The sequence below is a fragment of the Amblyomma maculatum genome, chromosome 2, assembly GCF_055883805.1.
Source record: "Amblyomma maculatum isolate TAMU_Amacu chromosome 2, ASM5588380v1, whole genome shotgun sequence".
Lineage (NCBI taxonomy): Eukaryota > Metazoa > Arthropoda > Arachnida > Ixodida > Ixodidae > Amblyomma > Amblyomma maculatum.
Window position 1 is genome coordinate 93,635,917 of NC_139345.1, and position 20,680 is coordinate 93,656,596.

Genomic DNA, 20,680 nt, shown 5'->3' on the forward strand with positions numbered 1-20,680 from the left:
CGCACAAATTTCGCCCTCTCTGTCGATCATGTGCTACGTGACACATGCGGTAACATAGGTGTTCCACGTCCGCCACTATGGATGAGGGTGGTGCTAGTAAAAACTCTCTAAATATCAGGAAAACAGCAACACTATATATATATATATATATATATATATATATATATATATTTATATATATATATATATATATATATATATATATATATATATATATATATATATATATATATATATATATATAATCAACCCTTCTCAGTTCTACTCCAGCCACGGACAGAGTACCTCGCCCGCAACCTACTCCGGTCTCCTCCTTGCAATGAAATTTTATTCTCCCTCTCTCTTAGTGCTATTTCAAAGGAAGAGAAAACGTTGGCTTTTTCGAGACGTCTGAAGATGCGTTCTAGACGCTGGCATCGCGCCCTCCTCCAACAGCACGTTATAGGAGCCAATCCAAATGGCCAGCCAAATACAATGGAATTCTAGATGCGCAGTGTTCAGCCTCTCATTTCTTCCGACTTGCGAGTCACGTATTGTATGTGATTGCTTCACCTTCGTTAAAGCGAGTACTCACCGTGCAACTTGACAACGCACAGGAGGAGGCAGGGGCGAAGGGTACAGCACAAAGATGCACAATGCACAAGACACTTGAGTGAACACAACAAATGAAATCACGAAGACCTTATAAACGGCGGTTAAATGACGTTACGAATCGCTGCGAGGCACTACAACAGTTAACAATTTAAGGAACAGCTGTAATTACAACGTATAAAAGAAATTGTGCAGGCGCCCTCCACTTGCAGGAGCGCCTAGGAGCGTCGGGGGAAGTGTCGTTGGTATAAAACGCACTTCAAAAGTCCCGAAAGACGAATGCGATGAGCAGTGCTTTGGCCGGCTCGACGACGAAGCACGTGAGCGCGCCGGCTGCGGTCAGCGTGAGCAGCCAGCTGAGGCAGGTGCCCATGTCGTAGCAAGCGGCGCAGACGCACACGAGTGGCGTCGAGACGACCATGCTGGTGGCGACCACTGTCCAGGGCAGCAGGCACGCGGGCCACGAAGGCGGGTAGCAGCGTCTCAGCCGGAGCCCATCGGCGTGAGCCAGAAAGGCGCTCGCGTCGATGGTCGGCTGTGGCGATAGGTTCGTGCTCCTCGAACACATTGACGGCGCATCAGAGTGGGCCTGTTGGAAGGGACGAGTGTAAGTATGAGGAGCTAAATGCGCGCGGGTTCGGGGTAGATGTAAACGCGTTCAATTGGATAGGCTTAAGGCTTGGAAAGCCTTACCGAAAATGATTTCGAGGGTGTGAAAATCAGTCATCAGAATACCTTTGTGAGGAAATAAAATTTAAGAAACCGCTTCAAACCCCACCTGATAAGAGTGCAGCAGGTAGCAAGCAAAGGTAGAAGCTGCTGCATACCGTTGTAAGCATGCACCATGCTATGGCTGCATGAGCTTAAAGAACAGCTGCCCGATGCATTGTCTGGGGTTGCGGTACATATAGCTGAAGCGGCTAGAGTTGGCCAGCCTGGATTGAGTTTTCTGCTGCGGCTAGTGAAACTATGATAGACATAAGCTGGCAGGTTTTTGTGCACTAATAAGCTAAAGCTGGTCTGCATTAGCGGATGGGAGGTCTGGAGTGGCAGGCCCGCTTAGGCTTCTCTATTGTCGTGTGGTGGTGACGAAACCGAAGGCAAGCGAAGAGTAGAGTGGGATTACAATCGTATAAACTATGTAATGGGCTGACCTGCACCCTCAAAAGAATAAACTAACTCGGCGGCGGCGATTGCAGCGAGCGTGCCCGTTGGTCGTTGAACTACGAATACCCGTTGAGTTCGGCAGTGCTCAATTTAAAGTCGGCGCAGAAACATCGAGATAAACCAGCTAAAGAATACTGGAAAGGTCTGGAATAATATGGAAGCCGTTATGATTGCTTGCAATTGTTCGAGACTAATCTCGGCTCTTCTTATGCTAAAAGAAAGCGTTTCGCGACACCCAGAATGAGCAAAAAGCACAAGAATATTCCGTGCGCTATAGTCCCCGTGACAAGGCCGCATGCCGGCGGCTGTTAAAAACAACAAAATAAAGATTTCAAAGGTTCGTGGCACTATGCTAACGTGCATATTCAGGCTTGTTCTCCAAACGATCTTCGGTTTGATCGCATTCCCGGTAGGGAAGGTCGGTCTGATAGATGCAAGCAACAAGGACGGTAGCGCTGACGGAAGACGCATGTTTGTAGATACGTTACGCTCTCCAGTGCAAAAAAAAAAAAAAAAAAAAAAAAAAAAAGATCAACCCGGCTACACCAATGAGTGTGCTGACAAGTACTGATTTGGCTCATGTTTTAGGTCAAGGGCTAAACCAATGGTCAAGTCAATTTCAGGTAATTGTACTTCATTAATCAGTCATAGGCACAGCTATACGGGCCTGAGTTTGAACTGCCCGCGCGGGCCACCTGTTCGAGACGTCACCAAAAAGCTTAGCCAATCAGAGCGAGGGTACACGATGCTCGAAAGTTTTCGATTTTTATCTCATCCTTCATATGGGAGGAGCTACCCGACCTGGCAGCTAATTTCAATTCGATCATGTCATCTCGTGTCGTTACGTCACACAACCCCTTGACCAATTGGTGCCCGACCTTATAATCTGCTAACCACCACCTGCCAGACACATGCTCGTGGTTTTTGGAGGCTGTAAGCTTCAAACGAGGTGTTTAGGTCACAACCGCCTCTATGCAGCGCGTGTGGCGGTACTTGCGGAACCCATGAACGTTTCTTTTTTTTTTTTTTTGTCCACTACTGTACTAGCTTGGTCAAAACGCGTTTAATGGTCAAAACATGGCGTGAAAGTTGAAAAATTGCGACTGTAGTACGATGAAAATAAAAAGAGGATGTTTTACGTTCATTAGGTGAGCTCGCCGCTGTTTCTGCTGTAGAAGACAAGCTGCTCACCTGAGTCGACAGCCGAAGAAAGCAAAGCCCACTGACCCCGAGGAATCTACATGCCTACATACAATTGTTGTATTGATGGCAAATATTACGAGCATCACATAGTCACAGTGCACCCAGAAATTTATTTACAAGACACAATTGTCGGCCTGTGCGCAGTCATCCTCTCTGTAAACGTGCAACACCTTTAGATTTAGCGGCTTAGTCTGATTTTATTTCACAGTAATAATAAATAAATAAATAAATAAATAAATAAATAAATAAATAAATAAATAAATAAATAAATAAATAAATAAATAAATAAATAAATAAATAAATAAATAAATAAATAAATAAATAAATAAATAAATAAACTTGTACACACGCACTGTTCGAAGTGTGCGCCTCTCCAAATATTTGCCTGGCCGCGAAGCCGTCAGCAGGGCTGGAAAGACAGCGCTGCTCCGCGGCGCACGATGGAACTTCTCCTGTTTCATCTTTACAATGAGGTGCAAGCCGAACGGGTCCGCCGTGCTAGGGTACCAGTGGTTGCTATGGCAGCCACTGGTTGTAGGCTGTTATGCCAGTGGCCAATGACGTCATTCGCATTAATGACGTCACGAAACAGCTCATCCAATCATTGCGACGTGCGACGGCACAAGCTATTGCGATGCTTGGCTTGGGTGATCCTATGAGTGCGCTCAGCACACTAAAAATGCATCTCTGCTGACATGCCCAATTTTTGAGCATCGTACAATGCCATCTTCTTTTTGCTGTGGCACCTAAATACATTCCCTGGCGCGGTAAGCCTCGTATGAGTTCCGATTCTCGGCCTAGTTCAAAGTAGCCGCCTCTCTTGCGGCGGTGATATGCCCTCTAACGTAGTGGTAATGTGTGAGTAGAAACTCGTCGGTCGTCATCTTCTTGGCAACATTCCGAGGCAACGGCATTCATGACATAACATGTAACAACACACTAGCAAAACACTCACTGTATCAACGTCATGAAGTTATTCAGCTTCAATGCCATACCAATCACAACTAGCAATTGCAAGCGACTGCTCCTCCGTTGACGCAGAGCACGTACCGCGCTGTGATGGCCACTTCCATTGCAATAACGCTATCGGTGCGAGCTCCGTTCCTTTTCTTGAGAGCGCGCTTTCCGCCAGACTCATTCTTCCCTGAGCCTCTGGCATTCCCCTTTCCAAACAGTATACTTCGCGATGTTACACTGGCTTTGCCGTTGTACCCATGATTGGCTGTTTGGTTTGGTTCATATATGGTTAATTTAACGTTAGAAAGCGACTGACGCTATGGGGATTCCGGCTATTTTGACTATGTTTAGGGCAATATTCTAGTGCGCCCAACTTTAATAAAATGGAATTGACAAAATAAAAAAGCCTGCAAGGAGGCAGCTGAGGCAGGTCAGGAGGCCTTGTCGAATCTGGGAGCGGAAGTGTCGGCCATTTTTCTGCAAGAATGAGTTGCCTGCCCCCTCACAATATGCGACGTGAAGAGGCCGACATGAGGCAGCGACGAGGCAGATAAAATCATCCAGAAATATTTGAGTTAAAGTGAACACGAATATCGTCAGGCACATTTACTCTCTTAAAGCCTACATGATGCCGTAGTATAGACGAAACTCACCTCAAGCACCCTTAACTATTAGGCCCAGTGCTCTCATTACACACCGACATCCAATGTCGTGACTACCATAGGCAGACATCCGGTACCAGTTGACTTGGGGATGTTGTACAGAAAAAAAATTATCAGGGGCCCAATTCATGCTAAGGCGCGCACGTACCGTGATGTCCTGGTTCCGGTAATAGAACGATGGGTCCCTGCTGGAGTCGGCGCGTGACGTGCATCCTCGAGCACTCTTAGCTGTCTTGCAGATGAGGTCAATGTCCGGGGGGCGGGCCCACTGGTCCCGGTCGGTGCCTTGATAGCAGAACCTGCGCGTACGGGTCGAACTTACCACAGTTTGTGATCGACTTTCAAAAGCGCCTTATTTTAAATGTTGCCATGACCAATTTTGAGCCTGCACAGACACCTATAAAGAGAGGAACACAGATTCAAACAAAACTACACGTGAAAGCGATGTGTCCAGACTCGATGTGGAGCAGGCTTCACTTTGGCACTGAGTGAAACTACATTCCTCAGCCAACATATTTTTTTTGCAGACCTTTGCGTCAATAAAACCTACATAGCTCCTTGTGGACCTAATGCATACTAATAGCCGGCATTCCTTTGTGCCACTACTGTTATAACGCAATTTTTTTCGTAGACTGCGCCGTGACTGTCCATCTGACTAGCTACTATGGCTTAGTAGTTAACGCGTCTGGCTTGCTGTGGACGCCCATCGGGATGGAGCTTACACTCACAATTTCAGCGGTGGGCTCGTTGGCGGTGCTAGCGTGCAGTCCACTAATCACATGGGGAAGATTCCCTTTCGTCGCCACTGCGCTGCTCCGGAAAGGGTGGCTCTTATTTTCGCAACCATAATGCCTGCTGCAGTTTCTTTAGAAGATGTTGCCTACTGAAAGCGGCAGCTCTTTCCAAATGCCGCTTCTAACTCAAAGTATTTTCAGCTGCTGGACTAAATGTGCTGCCGTATTGTTCTTGCTGCAATAAGAAGATGGTGTAAGTGTTCGCACAAAAGCCAGTGACCCCCGTGGACACTCACTCAAAGGCGAATGTAATCAATAGCGTGCAGGCGAATACGATGCCGATGAGGTAGACGCTCGAGAGGAGCACCGCGATGAGATTTACGCCGGAACCGCCGTTCTCTGGACACCAGCCGTGCAGGGCGCAGTCGACCAGCATAGCGTCCATGCCGATCGCCATAACCGAGGCCAGTCGCTGTACTCGGCTGTACCGGGACCCGTATGGAAAATCCACCACACTGAGCGGCAGGTGGAACAGCCGCAGCGTCCTTGGAGCGGGCGGCGAGACAGACACAGAAATAGCTGTTTTTTATGCGCTCGCTCTCTCGCTCGCTCTCTCGCTCGCTCGCTCGCTCACTCACTCACTCACTCACTCACTCACTCACTCACTCACTCACTCACTCACTCACTCACTCACTCACTCACTCACTCACTCACTCACTCACTCACTCACTCACTCACTCACTCACTCACTCACTCACTCACTCACTCACTCACTCACTCACTCACTCACTCACTCACTCACTCACTCACTCACTCACTCACTCACTCACTCACTCACTCACTCACTCACTCACTCACTCACTCACTCACTCACTCACTCACTCACTCACTCACTCACTCACTCACTCACTTTCACTGATCGCGCGATACATTTTCAAAACCGGTCCGTTGTCGCTGTCCCACAGGAAACATTTCCACTGCCGCCAGTGTTTGCCTCAAAAATGAGGTTCTCAACGCTATACCGTTGCGTTGAATTTGTTTTTTGAATACGTAACTGATTACCTGTAATCGATTACAGGAAAAAGGAACTGAATTACCAGGGCTTTTACGGTTAAAAAAAATTGTTGTGGTTTATCTCTGGTTAACCCTAGTTGAATCGCGAAAGCAATGGAGGAAGCTTCTTTTTTTTTCTGCTATATTAATTATTTCCCTATCACGCCCTGTCACTGGGGGCGCTACATTATTGGGGACACTTAAGCTTATCCTTTTAGTGTATGACGCGAGAGCGTAAGCTACCAGCCCACATATAAAGTCACACTTCAACCAAGCCGTATGGACGTGCCTGCGTGTCGTAGGGGTAACGAGAATGCAAACCGTTCTGGCAGGCTGATTCTGATATCGCCTCCCATTTGAAAGGAGCGACTTGAGTTGGAAGGGAGGAGGAGGAAGATGAGGAGGAAAGGCAGGGAGGTTAACCGGTAAAGGAACTGGTTTGCTACCCTTCACTGGGGGAGAGGGGTAGGTACATGGGTATAAAAGTTGTGGGTGAGAGAGGAATGGGTGAAGACAGTACAGTCACAACACAGACATGTCACATCACATCACGTCACAGTCATATCACGCAACATAAAAAATCATAGCCTTTCGATCAGTACTGTGCTTTTCATAATCTCCGGGTGGACGAGGTCGCACGAACAGCCCACCAAGACAGCGATTGTGTGTTGATTCCCTTTTCCAGGGCAGACGCAGCGGCCAGGTTTCGCGCATTTGCGCGGGAACACACGCTCTCCTTGTGGAATTCTGACCAGTTTGCGAACTGCTGCCTAAAATCCTTGGACCCTGACCTGAAGCTCCGGCTTCCACCTGGCCTACCCCGATGTGAAGAAACTTTGCTGTGCCGCCTGTGGGTTGGTGTAGCGTTTACAAACTCATTATTTTGTGATAGGTATGGCAAATAGCCCTGTATGTGCAAACTGTGGGGGCGACGAGACTATAGGCCACATTCTGTGTGAGTGCCCCATATACAGTGAGGAAAGACAGTGTCTATGCCGTGCGCTGGAGCGTCTAGATGGACGCCCACTGACTGAAATTAGGATCCTAGGTCCCTGGCCACGGCGATCGTCTGCGGTTAAGGCCTCCCAGGCACCGAGTTGGAAGCTCCTGTTTGTGGCATATGGATAACGTGAATTGAAATGTTATGGCAGGCTGATTTTTTATGAGGGGACCGTAGCTACGCCTCTTCACGGCGTAGCTGCGGCCACCTGAGGTCTCGTGTTGGCTGTCGGAGTGTTGCTTTCGCAACAAAAAGAAGCAACCGGTGACTATCAAAATTACTGACGAATTTAACCAATTGGAAGCAATCAGTAACCTGTAGCACGTTACACACACAAAGCTGGGATTCATCGTGGTACTCTTAAGCAGTGATCAAGCTAATGGCGGTAAAGGGGCTGGTAACGGACCACGGCTAGCACGCACCTGGAGAAGCGCACAGAAACCGGCACCTCGATGAGGTTCTGGCCGTCGCCAGCGCCGAGAGGTGAGACGCGTTCGCTTTGCCTCTGGGAGAAGAGCAGCACACGGTTGATGACAAACGCGTAGTGTCTTGCGTGTACCTCGTCCCACAGATCCACGCGGTCCACTTTCCTGGTAAAAGGTGGCGCCACGAATGTGAACGACTGCAAGCGAACGTCCTGTGGGGCGTTCTTGTGCTTATCGGTCAACACTAAACTCATAGCACCAGATTTCCGCCGTCAAAATATACGATAGAGAACCGGTGCCTAATTTCGGGCGACAAGGAGAGTATACGCGATCTGACGTGAGTGTAAAACACACCTAGAGGTGCTGTGATTAGCACTACTGCAATCTGCAAGCACGGCGAACACGAAAAGGGAACACAGAGCTCGCATTCAAACACAAAATATCATTGATATTCCTGTACTGAACGCGAAAAAAAAGGTCAACTAAATATGCTGTCCCCTACTAGAACTTTTATTTTCAGTTAACAAAAAGATATTATTTCACTCATATGTGTATGCTAGTCATATGTTTCATCCGATCTTTTGTTTTTACCTCGGTTAGCGATGCTCATCTGCAGGAACGCACACAATGCCAATATCGAGCCTATGAATAGCGTAGTAACATGGTGCTTTGACAGGCCTGTGGCGAAAATGCAATTTTTCGATCTAGTATTCCGTGCACTGTCGGCGTCACAGTGCCAGGGGTTCCGCGTAAATCTAATCTGCCCCGTTGTGTGGGCGTATGTTTGTAACTTGTGGAGGGGAGTAGTAGAGTACCAGTCGGATCGCGGGAAGCGAGTGTCGGCCTCGAAAACGATGGCCCGCACGCGGCCGACGTCGAAGCTGGAGGTGATGCAGACGCCGATGCGTGAGCCCGTGGTCAGCAGGTACTTTTCCAGGCCTTGGCGCAGTAGGTATGTCAGTGTGCACGCCTCGTCACCCACGATGCGCAGCGCCACAGTAGAACACGTGCCGGACTCCTGCAGTTATTAATGCGGAAACATTTCTTGTCCAACGAGTGGTGCGGAGAGGAAAGGAGCGGGGGGGGGGGGGGGGGCAGAGCGTGTACGCACGAACTGACAATATAGAGAAACCATTGCTGTGACTGGGTTTCTAACCCGAGCCAAAACAAACAGATTAGCTACCCTGGCACAGACACGAGAGTACTATACTATCGCCGCAACCGATCACACGTCGTGTAAAAAAGGCAACAAGTCCTAGCACTATGCTGTAAACAGTGTCGTATTCATGGAGTTCCATCTGCGCAGTACGGCGATATCCTGTAGAGTAGTGTCGGGCGAATCTACCAGGAGGCGTGACAAAACTCGCAATGCTTTCGCATTACTGCACCTGAGCAGACTAACGTGCACCCCTGGAACTTTTTTTTGCGGAAATGCATGTGCACACACAATTTATCCGCCGAAAAGTATGAAAAATACTGCGCCTTTTCCTTCCCCAGTAAAAAAAAAAAAAAAAAAAGATGTACAGAACCGTACAAAAATACGACAAAATATTCGGTAGTGATGTTGCAACGTCAAACGTTTCTGAAGTATTTTTTTTTTAAATCCTGCCATCTTTTCGGCAGCACTCTTCAGTAGTATGTCGTTGTGCAGAACTTTTCTCTTGTACAAACACAAAATTCAGCTTGTATCACAGAAATTTCTCCTGTCACAACAGGTTCCCTGCAGGGGAAGGTGAACGAGATTGGAATGTGTGGGTGGGCAGCCTCTTAGCTAAGGAGGAGGGGGGAGTGTTGAATGGTGAACTGACTGGGATTTGCACTTCTGTGCAATAAACAATTCAATCTCCGGGGCTCAGATTCCGCTATTTCCACATTGTAACAGTAGTTCTGCTGCCGTGCTAGAACAAACTGACGGACAGTCAGGAAGACAAACTCTAAATGAATAAATAATCCCACGCGCACCAGCAAAAAGCGGTAAGACTGCGTTGAGCTCCAGTTCCCGACGGGAGAAAAAAACAGGCTAGTTCAGGAAGATAGTTCTTACCGGTTCGTAGCCAGTTTGAATGATTACGTTGTAGATGAACTCGTCGCTGAGCAAGTTCTCCTCAGAGTAAAACCTTGCCCCCTGCAGTGAAAAAAATTATGACGGACGATTTGAAGTGGTTTTAGCAAAAATGAAAACTTCGGTTTTCACTTTGGTTTCGATTTCATGGCATACACACACTTATTGCTATGCAGTCGTAAGTAACCCATATTACATTATGTGAAAGATCACGTGATATAGGTATAAATACATGCTTGAACCAAGCCTTACGAACATGCCTGCGTGGCCTAGCAGCTGCATGTGTGACTCGGAATCCGATGGGGCAGGTGGGTTTGATTACCGTCTTCAATGTGCTGCCGATGTTGGCAGAACCGATCAAAGGCTGCACGGCCGGCTTCATACGGACAAACACCAGTGAAATCGGTGAATAGAGGCTTTAGAGCTAGCGCAATGAACAGAGACGAGGAAAAAAAAAACAATATAAGGGATGTCATAAATGGAACTTCGCGTTCTGAAGCTGCACACGGGCTATCAGGTGCGCTGGAAAGGAGAGCTCCGTTCAGCACCAATTACTATCGGTTGATATTTCAGTTGTTCTGAATATCCCCGTCGTCTGTTTTCGAACTGAAGTCAGTGATCGCTTTCCAATGGTACGGTTACTGAAGACAACTTTGCTGGTTTGTGCCGAGGGCTTTTGAAACTTGATGGCTTTGCTCAGTGTTACATACGGAGTGACCGGATGAATCATGACTCTAAAACTGAATGTATATGTACTAATCACATCCAATAATTGTCTCGTATCATAATGAAGCTAAGTTTAAGCCACGAAATATGAATCAGTGTGACGCATAACTGATCATTGTCGTAAGTTATTTAGCCTCCGTTTGGCTATGAAAATGCTCCCAGTGTGGCCGTTTGCATAAGTGCATACACATATGCGAATACTTTCCTGCTAACGGCCCACTCGCACCCAGATTGAGTAGGTACTGTCTTTGCCAAAAGTAACCAGGCTGCTCCGAAGGCTGCCGGAGCAAGCGCGCGGCCGTGTGGCGGCGTTGCGCTCGCTGTGGCTTATCGGTGCTCGTCAGCTCCGAGGGTACAACAGCTGACGTAACTTCGCACCCTCACGCTCGCTCGTTGGATGATAAAAACTAGGCGCGTATGATGTTTGGGCTGCGGTTTCACGCGTGCAAAGCCTGGTTGTGCCCAGCGAGGGCGCTCAGTATAGCGGCGGGGCTATTATCTCTTCTCGGCAACTGCGGAAAACAGAAAAATAGGTGATAGTAGACAAGGTGAGCTCTTGTTCGTTTCTAGGACGAATATGTGCTAGATTTGCCAGACAATGCTGCTCTGAAATAAGGGTTCTGCGAACGAGAAAGCAGTCATGTGCATATAATGGCTAAGCGTGAGGAAGCTTTCATTATCGTTTGTTACCTATACCAAAACTTCATCATCATCATTAGCCTGACTATACCCACTGCAGGGCGAAGGCCTCTCCCATATTTCTCCACTTAACCCGGTTCTGTGCTGGCTGCATCCACTTGACCCCTGCGACCTTCTTAACCTCATCCACCCACCTAACTTTCTGCCGCCCTCTGCTACGCTTTCCTTCCCTTGGATCCAGTTTGTTACCCTTGGAATCCAGTTTGTTACCCTTTTGTTACCAAAACTTACCTACAAGCAAATGCAAGAATTTGTTAGAATCAAACAATAATCTTATTTATACACAGCCTCCCCAAGGGACTAGCACAATTTTGCAAGCCTAAAAGAGAGATAAGGTGGCTTGGAAGGGTTCATAAGCTTTCCCATAACTTTGTACCGGAGTTACGGTCCGCAAAATTGCAGTACGCAAGGCACCTCGGAGATGGCATGTTGAAATTTCAAGGTGCGTTATCATTCTCTATGTACAGGCGCATCAAACACGCAGGAAAGCGCAATTCTGCTGGTGTGTTTCAGTAGCGGATTGCAGAACTCAAGCACGTATAATTATATAGCGAGAAACGCGACATCTGCTTCAGGGCAGTTGCCGAAAAGAGCGAATAGCCCCGTCTCTATACTGAGCGCCCTCGCTGGGCACAACCAAGCTTCGCACACGTGAAATCGCAGCAGCCCGCACATCATACGCGCTTAGTTTTTATCGTCCAACGGGTGAGAGTGAGGGTGCGAAGGTACATCAGCTGTTGTACCCTCGGAGCTGACGAGCACCGATAAGCCACAGGGAGTGCAACGCCGCCACACGGCCGCGCACTTGCTCCGCCAGCCTTCGCAGCAGCCTGGTTACTTTTGGCAAAGACTGTACTTATAAACGCCAGCACGTTCTACGACCAACATCACCCCTTCACATTAAGCGTGGGCTTCGGGTACACGTTGTCTAGATGACTTATAAACCAAAATGGCCTGATCTGAGAAGATTTTCTCAGATTGTGTAAGATTTTCTGCAGCCACCTAGATGCGTAGCTCTGTTAGAGTAAATAGTGCATGCCTCTGGTTGTCAGCTTACATTTAACCGGTGTGTGCGTACCGAAAAAAAAATGCATTGGTAATTTCCACATTATGTTTGTTCACGTGGGTTTCTTTAAATGCTGTAGAAATGCAAACTGCGCCGTATTATGAGCGTCTCGCGGTTTCGCCACTCAGGTATCAGGCTCATTTTTCTGAGTGAAAAGCTCGCGCTCTTTCTTTGTTGCTAATCAAGTACGGTAAAGAAAAAGAACGCTTGAGGACGCCGGTTTATTGCCTAGCAAATAAAAAAAAAACATAGTATTTCATCCAATTAGAACGAAATGCAGCATTTATTGCTAATTTATTTTCCTCTCTGCGGGTGTGCTGCGAATCAGTGCAACCGCACAGATAAGCCGTTGACCGATGACATTTGCTTATCCAAAAAAGACCTCACCTGCTCTTGCAGTGTGTACGCTGTTACGACCAAGCATCCGCATTTGCGCGCTCTATTGTTCGCCTGTGGGCATGGAAAAGTTTTGTGAATATGTGGTGATGGTCCATTGGCTCTAAGTGAGCCTGTTTCCAGGAATCCTGTTTTGTAAGCATGTTTTGCTTTGTGGACAACCTGCAAATGCCAAATTGGCCCTGTCAAGAGAACGTCTGGAAAAACACAAAGAAACGTCCCCCTGCGGGAAATAGCAGGAAGTGCTTTCTTTTGTTCACCCTTCCAGTCGAGAAGTGCTATCCTCCAGTGATGAATGCCTCCTATCCAAAGGAGACGACAGAGTGACATGTCCGCTGACGTGCAGGACAAGAGAAGAGCATGACTCATACGGCCATTAAGTGATTTCCCGGGAATGCAGGAAAGATTTGCAATTGTCGAAAAGGGACCATGTTGGGAGCCCTATGCGGCGCCACGTGCACTCGGGTTTCTGAGAAGTAAAACCCCCAGAACCAGCCTGTGGTTTCTTTGCTGAAGAATAGAAATGTACCTCCTCTCCTCGCCGTTCCCAAGCTTTTCCCGCCAACAAGTGATCACGCCCAACGAATGAATGCCGGACCAGTCAGTGCTTCAGACCATCAGTGCAGTGATGTGTTCGATTGGATGCCGATACCTGAGGGGCGTGCCCTGGATTTGGTTGGTCAGCATCTTCAGAGAGGGGCTGGACATAGGGGGTTTTTAAGGACGATGCAGAGCACGAAATGTCGCTCTGGGCCCTGGGTAAACGGCTCATCCAGTCGCTTCTCGCTATGAACCCTTAACGCTTGCCATTTTGCTGATGTACCCTTCTTTTTTCGTGTAAATATTGTAAATACGTTTTCTCAAAGTGCCAGTAAACCTGCTTGTACATATTTTACCAACTTCGAAGATTCAGTCCTTCTTCAACCCGGAGTCTCTGCACGCTACCAAGTGAAAGCCGGGTCGCCATAGCCCCAGCGTCACGACAACTGGTGACCAGCGGTGGGATCTGAATCTACAAGCCACAACATCTGGTGATTGGAGGTGGATCTGAAGCTACAAGCCACAACACCTTGTGATCGGAGGTGGCATCTCAAGCAACAAGCAGGAGCAACAATCGGCCAACAAGAGGGCAGCTCGGAACATCGATCGCATGTGTGGGTGAGTGCTTGGCTTTTCTTCTGATGTGGACCAGGTTCTAGAACAGGGTTAGATTTTAGAACTGGTAAAGAGAGTGTGGAAACGCCTTTAGGTTTGGTAGTTTGCACTGTTGTTTTGGAAGTAGCCGACACTCGGAGCGATCATGGACCTACAAAAGCTGCAGAAACCGGAACTGTTGCAATTGTGTGAGGAATTGGGAATTGATACAAGTGGTTTGGCACGAAAACCTTTGATTATAAAGGCAATCACAGATTTGGGAGCCGATGATGAGGAGCTCAGTGAAGCATGGAACCTCATCGGTCAAAAAAAGGAACAGCTCAGACAGCAGAAGGAGCGGGAAAAAGAGCAGAAAGAGCGGGAAAAAGAGGAAAAGAGGCGTGAGCGTGAACTTGAGAGGGAAAAAGAGGAAAGGGAGCGCGAACGTGAGTGGGAAAAAGAGGAAAAGAAGCGTGAAAGAGAAGCAAAAAAGCTGGACCAAGAAATTGAGCTCCGGAAATTAGAACTAGAGTTGAGCAAGAGGTCGGGCAATTGTCCCCAGCTAGCGGTACCTCTTCTCAACAAGGAGGCAGATTTCAAGATGTCAAAGTACATGCAGCCATATGTGATATCAGGGGATATCGGTCTGTATCTGGCTAACTTTGAGCGAACCTGCGAAAAACTGTCCTTCCAGCGAGACACTTGGTCTCAGAGATTATTGACGGTTCTGCCCTGCGAGGCAGCGGAGGTTGTCGCGCGGCTAAGCAAGGAGGACGCGGACAACTACGAGAAGGTCAAAGCTTGCCTTCTGAGAAAGTATAGGCTTAGCGCCGAGGCGTTCAGACAACGTTTTCGGAAAGCTACTAAGTCCAGGGACGAGAGTTACCCTGAATTCCTGTACAATTTAAGAGTTAATTTGGGCGAGTGGCTAAAGAGCACAGATTCCTACAGTGATAGGGACGCTGTAGTCGAGCAAATTCTTTTGGAGCAGTTTTATAACTGCCTCCCAGAAAAAGAAAGAAATTGGTTACAGGACCGAGGCGAAATTAAGTCGGCAACTGAAGCTGCCGAACTTATTGAGGAGTATGCTTCGCGCCGACAATTCAGCAACCCAGCAGTGGATAGGCCCCGCAATCCCAAGTTCAGTATGAAAAACCGTCAGGAAAGGCACTTTGCTAGAGTTGGAAACGAAGAAATGAAGGTTTCTTCAGGCAAATTCCCTAGAAAGGACGGCAGTGAGAAAAGTGGGGAAGTGACCAACGTGCAGAACACAAAGAATAAGCTTGAGGCTAGGAAGCCGCTCACATGCTTTAGGTGTAATGAGCAGGGTCACATTGCCGTCAACTGCCGGAAAGAAAAGATTGCTTTCTCGTATGTCAGGGACTGCGATGAAAATATGCAGCTTTTAGAACCCTACCTGCATGACCTAGTAGTCAACGGGAAGCCTTGCAAGGTACTGCGCGATTCGGCCGCAACGATGGATGTTGTCCATCCGGCGTATGTATCGCCTTCCGACTATACAGGACAGTGTGCATGGATCCGACAGGTAGTTGAGGAACAGAGTGTGTGCTTGCCGATCGCGAACGTGGTCATCGAGGGCCCTTTCGGCGAATTAACAACCGAGGCTGCCGTTTCAGGAAAGCTTCCTAAGTGCTATCCGTATTTGTTCTCCAACAAATCGGACATGCTGCTGCGAAAGAGGGGCATCCTTTTCGGAGACAGAGTTGTGCAAGCCTTAACACGTTCAAAGGCGCGAGAACTAGCTACACTGCTCATTCCAGAAAAATCCACAGCGGAGGAAACGGCAGTTAAAACAATGGTAAATGCGGAAGATAGCAGGTCAGAAAACTTTGAGAGCGAGGCATCTCAGATAAGTCAACTTGAAAGTGAGCTTGATGAGACGCGGAATGAGGACGTTCTTGAGAGTAACCTCTTGCCGCCAGTGTCTAGTAATCTCACGAGACTTTTAAGTGGAACCCGAGAGGACTTAGCTATAGAGCAAGCCAATGATCCCAATATACAGGAGATAAGGGAGCGCCACCGCGCCACTAAGACAGCAAACAATATTTCTTTCGAGATGAGAAAGGGAGTGCTGTATCGCTTATTCAAGGATAAGCGCGGAGTAGAGCGGGACCAATTAGTCGTTCCCCAAAAGTACCGCGGAGACTTACTGCGACTTTCCCATGGCAGCTCGTGGTCATGTCACCTTGGAATAAAGAAAACAAAGCAGAGGCTGTTGCAAGAATACTATTGGCCTGGATGTTTTAAGGACACGGAAAATTTTGTACGGTCATGCGACACGTGCCAGCGGGTTGGAAAGGCGCAAGATAAGTGGAAAGCTCCGATGGTGTTAGTACCAATCATTACCGAGCCGTTTCACCGGTTAGTAATAGATATAGTTGGGCCACTTCCTGTGACCGAGTCAGGGTACCGTTATATCCTCACTATGTTATGCCCAGCCACAAAGTTTCCAGAGGCTGTTCCGCTGCGCGAGGTGACGTCCGAGAGTGTAGTGGATTCGCTGCTGTCAGTGTTTGCACGAGTTGGATTCCCTTCCGAGGTACAAAGTGATCAGGGTAGCGTTTTCACGAGTGTCCTCACCACCTCATTTCTCGAGCGATGCGGCATTAAGGTAGTGCATAGCTCGATCCATCATCCGCAGAGCAACAGCGTAGAAAGATGGCACTCTGTTCTCAAACGAGTCCTGAGGGGACTGTGCTATGAAAACAAGCGCGAATGGGATACCTGCCTGCCTGCAGCGCTTTTCGCTTTGCGGTCAGTGCCGCACGAATCCACTGGATTTAGCCCAGCCGAGTTGGTGTACGGAAGGTCACTGCGCTCACCTTTGCGAATGGTGCGCGAAGCCTGGGAGGGGCGCGGAGAAGACCCAACAGTAGTAGAATTCATTCTGAACCTCTTGAATCGCTTACATAACACTAAAGAACTCGTTGAGGCCAGCATGAAGTCAGCCCAGGCTCGTTCCAAGGTGTACTATGATAAGTCAGCCCGTCAAAGGACGTTTTGTATCGGGGACCAGGTGATGTTGCTGAGAAGTTCAAGGCAGAATAAGCTCGAAGTACAGTGGGGAGGACCGGCTGAAGTCGTTGCAAAGCTTTCTAACACTAACTACGCAGTGAAAATTCCCGGTAGGCGTAAAGAAGTGCGCATTTATCATTGCAATCTTATGAAGCCTTATGTGCAGAGGGAAGCCGTGGTAAATCTAACGTTAAACCTTCCCGAGGAGATGGGGGACAACTTGATTTGCCTCAGCGGAAAAGGAAGCAACGCTCAGGAGCTTCTCAAAAAGACGGAGCAGAGAGGAGAACTAAAGAAATCCCAGCTGTCCGATCTGGGCGAGATAATAACAGAGTTTGAGGCCTGCTTCGTGGACAGGCCAGGCAGAACTGATTTGACTGAGCACGATATTGAGCTGACTTCAGACGTGCCAGTGCGATCAAGGTGCTACCGATTTTCTCCAAGGCAAAGAGAAATTCTGGATAGGGAAGTAACTCGCATGCTGGAATTGGGAGTAATAAAACCCTCGGAAAGCGATTATGCTTCGCCTATGATCTTAGTAGAAGCTCCAGGTAAAGACCCTAGGCCTGTGGTAGACTACCGAAAGCTAAATTCTCTCACCAGGGATCAAGTGTATCCTATTCCGAATATTGAGGAGAGAGTAGAACAGGTCAGTAGAGCGGCATATGTGACTACGCTGGACCTTACTCGAGGATACTGGCAAGTACCGCTCACTGAACGCGCCAGCAGATACGCGGCTTTCGTCACTCCGACGGGCAGCTACCAGCCAACAATGATGAGTTTCGGGCTCAAAAATGCTCCATTTTGTTTTTCCCGACTCATGGATAGGGTTTTAAAGGGGTGTGAAACATTCGCGGTGCCTTATTTAGACGACATTGCGGTTTTTTCCGACTCATGGGCGGACCATATGGTACATCTAAGAGCTGTACTGAGCCTTTTGCGTCAAGCTGGACTAACCGTAAAGGCCGAGAAATGTTGCCTGGCAAGGGCGACCGTGGACTACTTGGGTCACAATGTAGGTCAAGGTTTCAGGAAACCCAGCGAGATTAAGATTTCTGCGGTAGCAGACTACCCGCGGCCGAGCACGAAGACGGAAATTCGAGCATTCCTGGGTCTGACTGGGTACTACAATCACTACATCCCTAACTATTCAGCTTTGGCTAGCCCTCTGACCGACGCTCTCCGCAAGACAGAACCGACAAATGTAGTCTGGGACGAACAAAAGGAAGCCTCCTTCGTAAACCTGAAGGCTGTGCTGATTAGCCGTCCGGTATTGCGAGCTCCAGACTATGGCCGAGAATTCACGGTCCAGTGTGATGCCAGTGATCGAGGGTTAGGTGCTGTTCTCTGCCAGAGAGATGACGACGGTAATGAGCACCCCGTGCTCTACTTGAGCAGAAAACTGAGTTCTAGAGAGAGGGCTTATTGCGCGTCAGAGAAGGAATGCGCTTGCATTGTATGGGCCATTCAAAAATTGCAGTGCTATCTTGGAGGGGCCAAATTCACCGTAGAGACGGACCATTGTCCCCTGGCTTGGCTGCAAACTGCGACATCGAAGAACAGTCGCCTTCTTAGGTGGAGCTTGATTTTACAGCAGTACAATTTTGAAATAAGATACAAAAAGGGGAAGTTAAATGGGAATGCGGACGCGCTTAGCCGCTCTTTCTAAGCGGTCCGAGATGTTCCTCACCATGTATCCAAATTGATAATCAGGTTTTTTTTTTTTTTTTTTTTTTTCGTGCGCTTGAATATAGATGACTATGTAAAGCAGCACGTTTGGTTTTCGAGGCATACGTGGGTCCTGAACGTCTTGAGAGTGGGCTTTTCTCGAACAACAATGGCAGTTTTCTTTTGACCTGGTCTCTTCAGACGGGAGCCGAGTGCTTGCTTCGACATGTGGTTGAGTTTCAGATAGCTCAAGCAATTTGGCCTACAACAATCAAGACAACGCGACATGCAACAGCGAGCTTCAAGCGTTCACGTGCAGGCCATTAAGTCGTCTCTTCATGCAGCAGCTGCGGCTGCTGCCCTCCGAGTCTCTTCTGGCGGGGGAGGAGGCTGTTACGACCAAGCATCCGCATTTGCGCGCTCTATTGTTCGCCTGTGGGCATGGAAAAGTTTTGTGAATATGTGGTGATGGTCCATTGGCTCTAAGTGAGCCTGTTTCCAGGAATCCTGTTTTGTAAGCATGTTTTGCTTTGTGGACAACCTGCAAATGCCAAATTGGCCCTGTCAAGAGAACGTCTGGAAAAACACAAAGAAACGTCCCCCTGCGGGAAATAGCAGGAAGTGCTTTCTTTTGTTCACCCTTCCAGTCGAGAAGTGCTATCCTCCAGTGATGAATGCCTCCTATCCAAAGGAGACGACAGAGTGACATGTCCGCTGACGTGCAGGACAAGAGAAGAGCATGACTCATACGGCCATTAAGTGATTTCCCGGGAATGCAGGAAAGATTTGCAATTGTCGAAAAGGGACCATGTTGGGAGCCCTATGCGGCGCCACGTGCACTCGGGTTTCTGAGAAGTAAAACCCCCAGAACCAGCCTGTGGTTTCTTTGCTGAAGAATAGAAATGTACCTCCTCTCCTCGCCGTTCCCAAGCTTTTCCCGCCAACAAGTGATCACGCCCAACGAATGAATGCCGGACCAGTCAGTGCTTCAGACCATCAGTGCAGTGATGTGTTCGATTGGATGCCGATACCTGAGGGGCGTGCCCTGGATTTGGTTGGTCAGCATCTTCAGAGAGGGGCTGGACATAGGGGGTTTTTAAGGACGCTGCAGAGCACGAAATGTCGCTCTGGGCCCTGGGTAAACGGCTCATCCAGTCGCTTCTCGCTATGAACCCTTAACGCTTGCCATTTTGCTGATGTACCCTTCTTTTTTCGTGTAAATATTGTAAATACGTTTTCTCAAAGTGCCAGTAAACCTGCTTGTACATATTTTACCAACTTCGAAGATTCAGTCCTTCTTCAACCCGGAGTCTCTGCACGCTACCAAGTGAAAGCCGGGTCGCCATAGCCCCAGCGTCACGACAACGCTCAGCAAAAATAATTCCTTCCACAACTCCTACCAGCGCGTTCTCCTAGTTAATTCTAATCCCAAAAAGACGTACTAAAACAGTACAATCAATGCAAGTATAATACATTCACTACGTTCTCCTGCTTAGGCGCACTCAAACATCGTTCCACCACGAACGTGTACTGTTTACAGTAAATTTACATGCGGCTTGTCGCGATACCTTGAGCATATCCTCTTTGCTGCAGCGCTGTGCCTTCTTGAGAAAGTAAAAGAACGCCATCCAAGTGCAGGCGACGCCCATAGGGATGATGTAGGCACCGACGTACGACGTCTGAGATTCCTCATCCATTCGTTACGACCCGACTAGGACCTTCGCGTGGACCGTCACAGCGAGCTTCACCCTTGATGACAGTTGTATGCTTCTTCTACTTTCTTATTCCGCACGCGCACCCAAAGCGTGTCGCGCGAACAGATTTTCACTATTTATGGCGTTATTACGAATATATGCCGCAGGCATAACAAAGATCAGCCGGGGTATAACTCCAATTAGGACGATTAACGTATGTAAAAATATTGTTTGGCGTGATTTTGCTTGGCAATTCAGGTTTGAGAAACTGGCTCAGAGTTTGGCAAGTTGTGCCTTCCACGAAATAAACATTGGTTGGCGTTGGAAAACGCATTGGAGCTGCCTCATTTCTCGGTAGACACCCGCTTGCAAATAACGGTATACAATTGGAGGTGGCAGATATGCCA

The 20,680-nt window shown here is 48.2% G+C and overlaps 1 protein-coding gene across 1 annotated transcript; it reads right to left on the minus strand.

The window, feature by feature from the left end:
• Positions 1–850: 850 nt before the first annotated feature.
• Positions 851–20,276, minus strand: LOC146199283 (uncharacterized). Its single transcript, XM_084592092.1, has 8 exons — positions 20,148–20,276; positions 9,837–9,917; positions 8,608–8,810; positions 7,790–7,957; positions 5,611–5,859; positions 4,725–4,879; positions 1,647–1,660; positions 851–1,180 (listed from the first exon to the last, which is right to left on the minus strand). Exons 1-8 carry the CDS (start codon positions 20,274–20,276, stop codon positions 851–853), a joined length of 1,329 nt encoding a protein of 442 aa, XP_084448218.1.
• Positions 20,277–20,680: the final 404 nt, after the last annotated feature.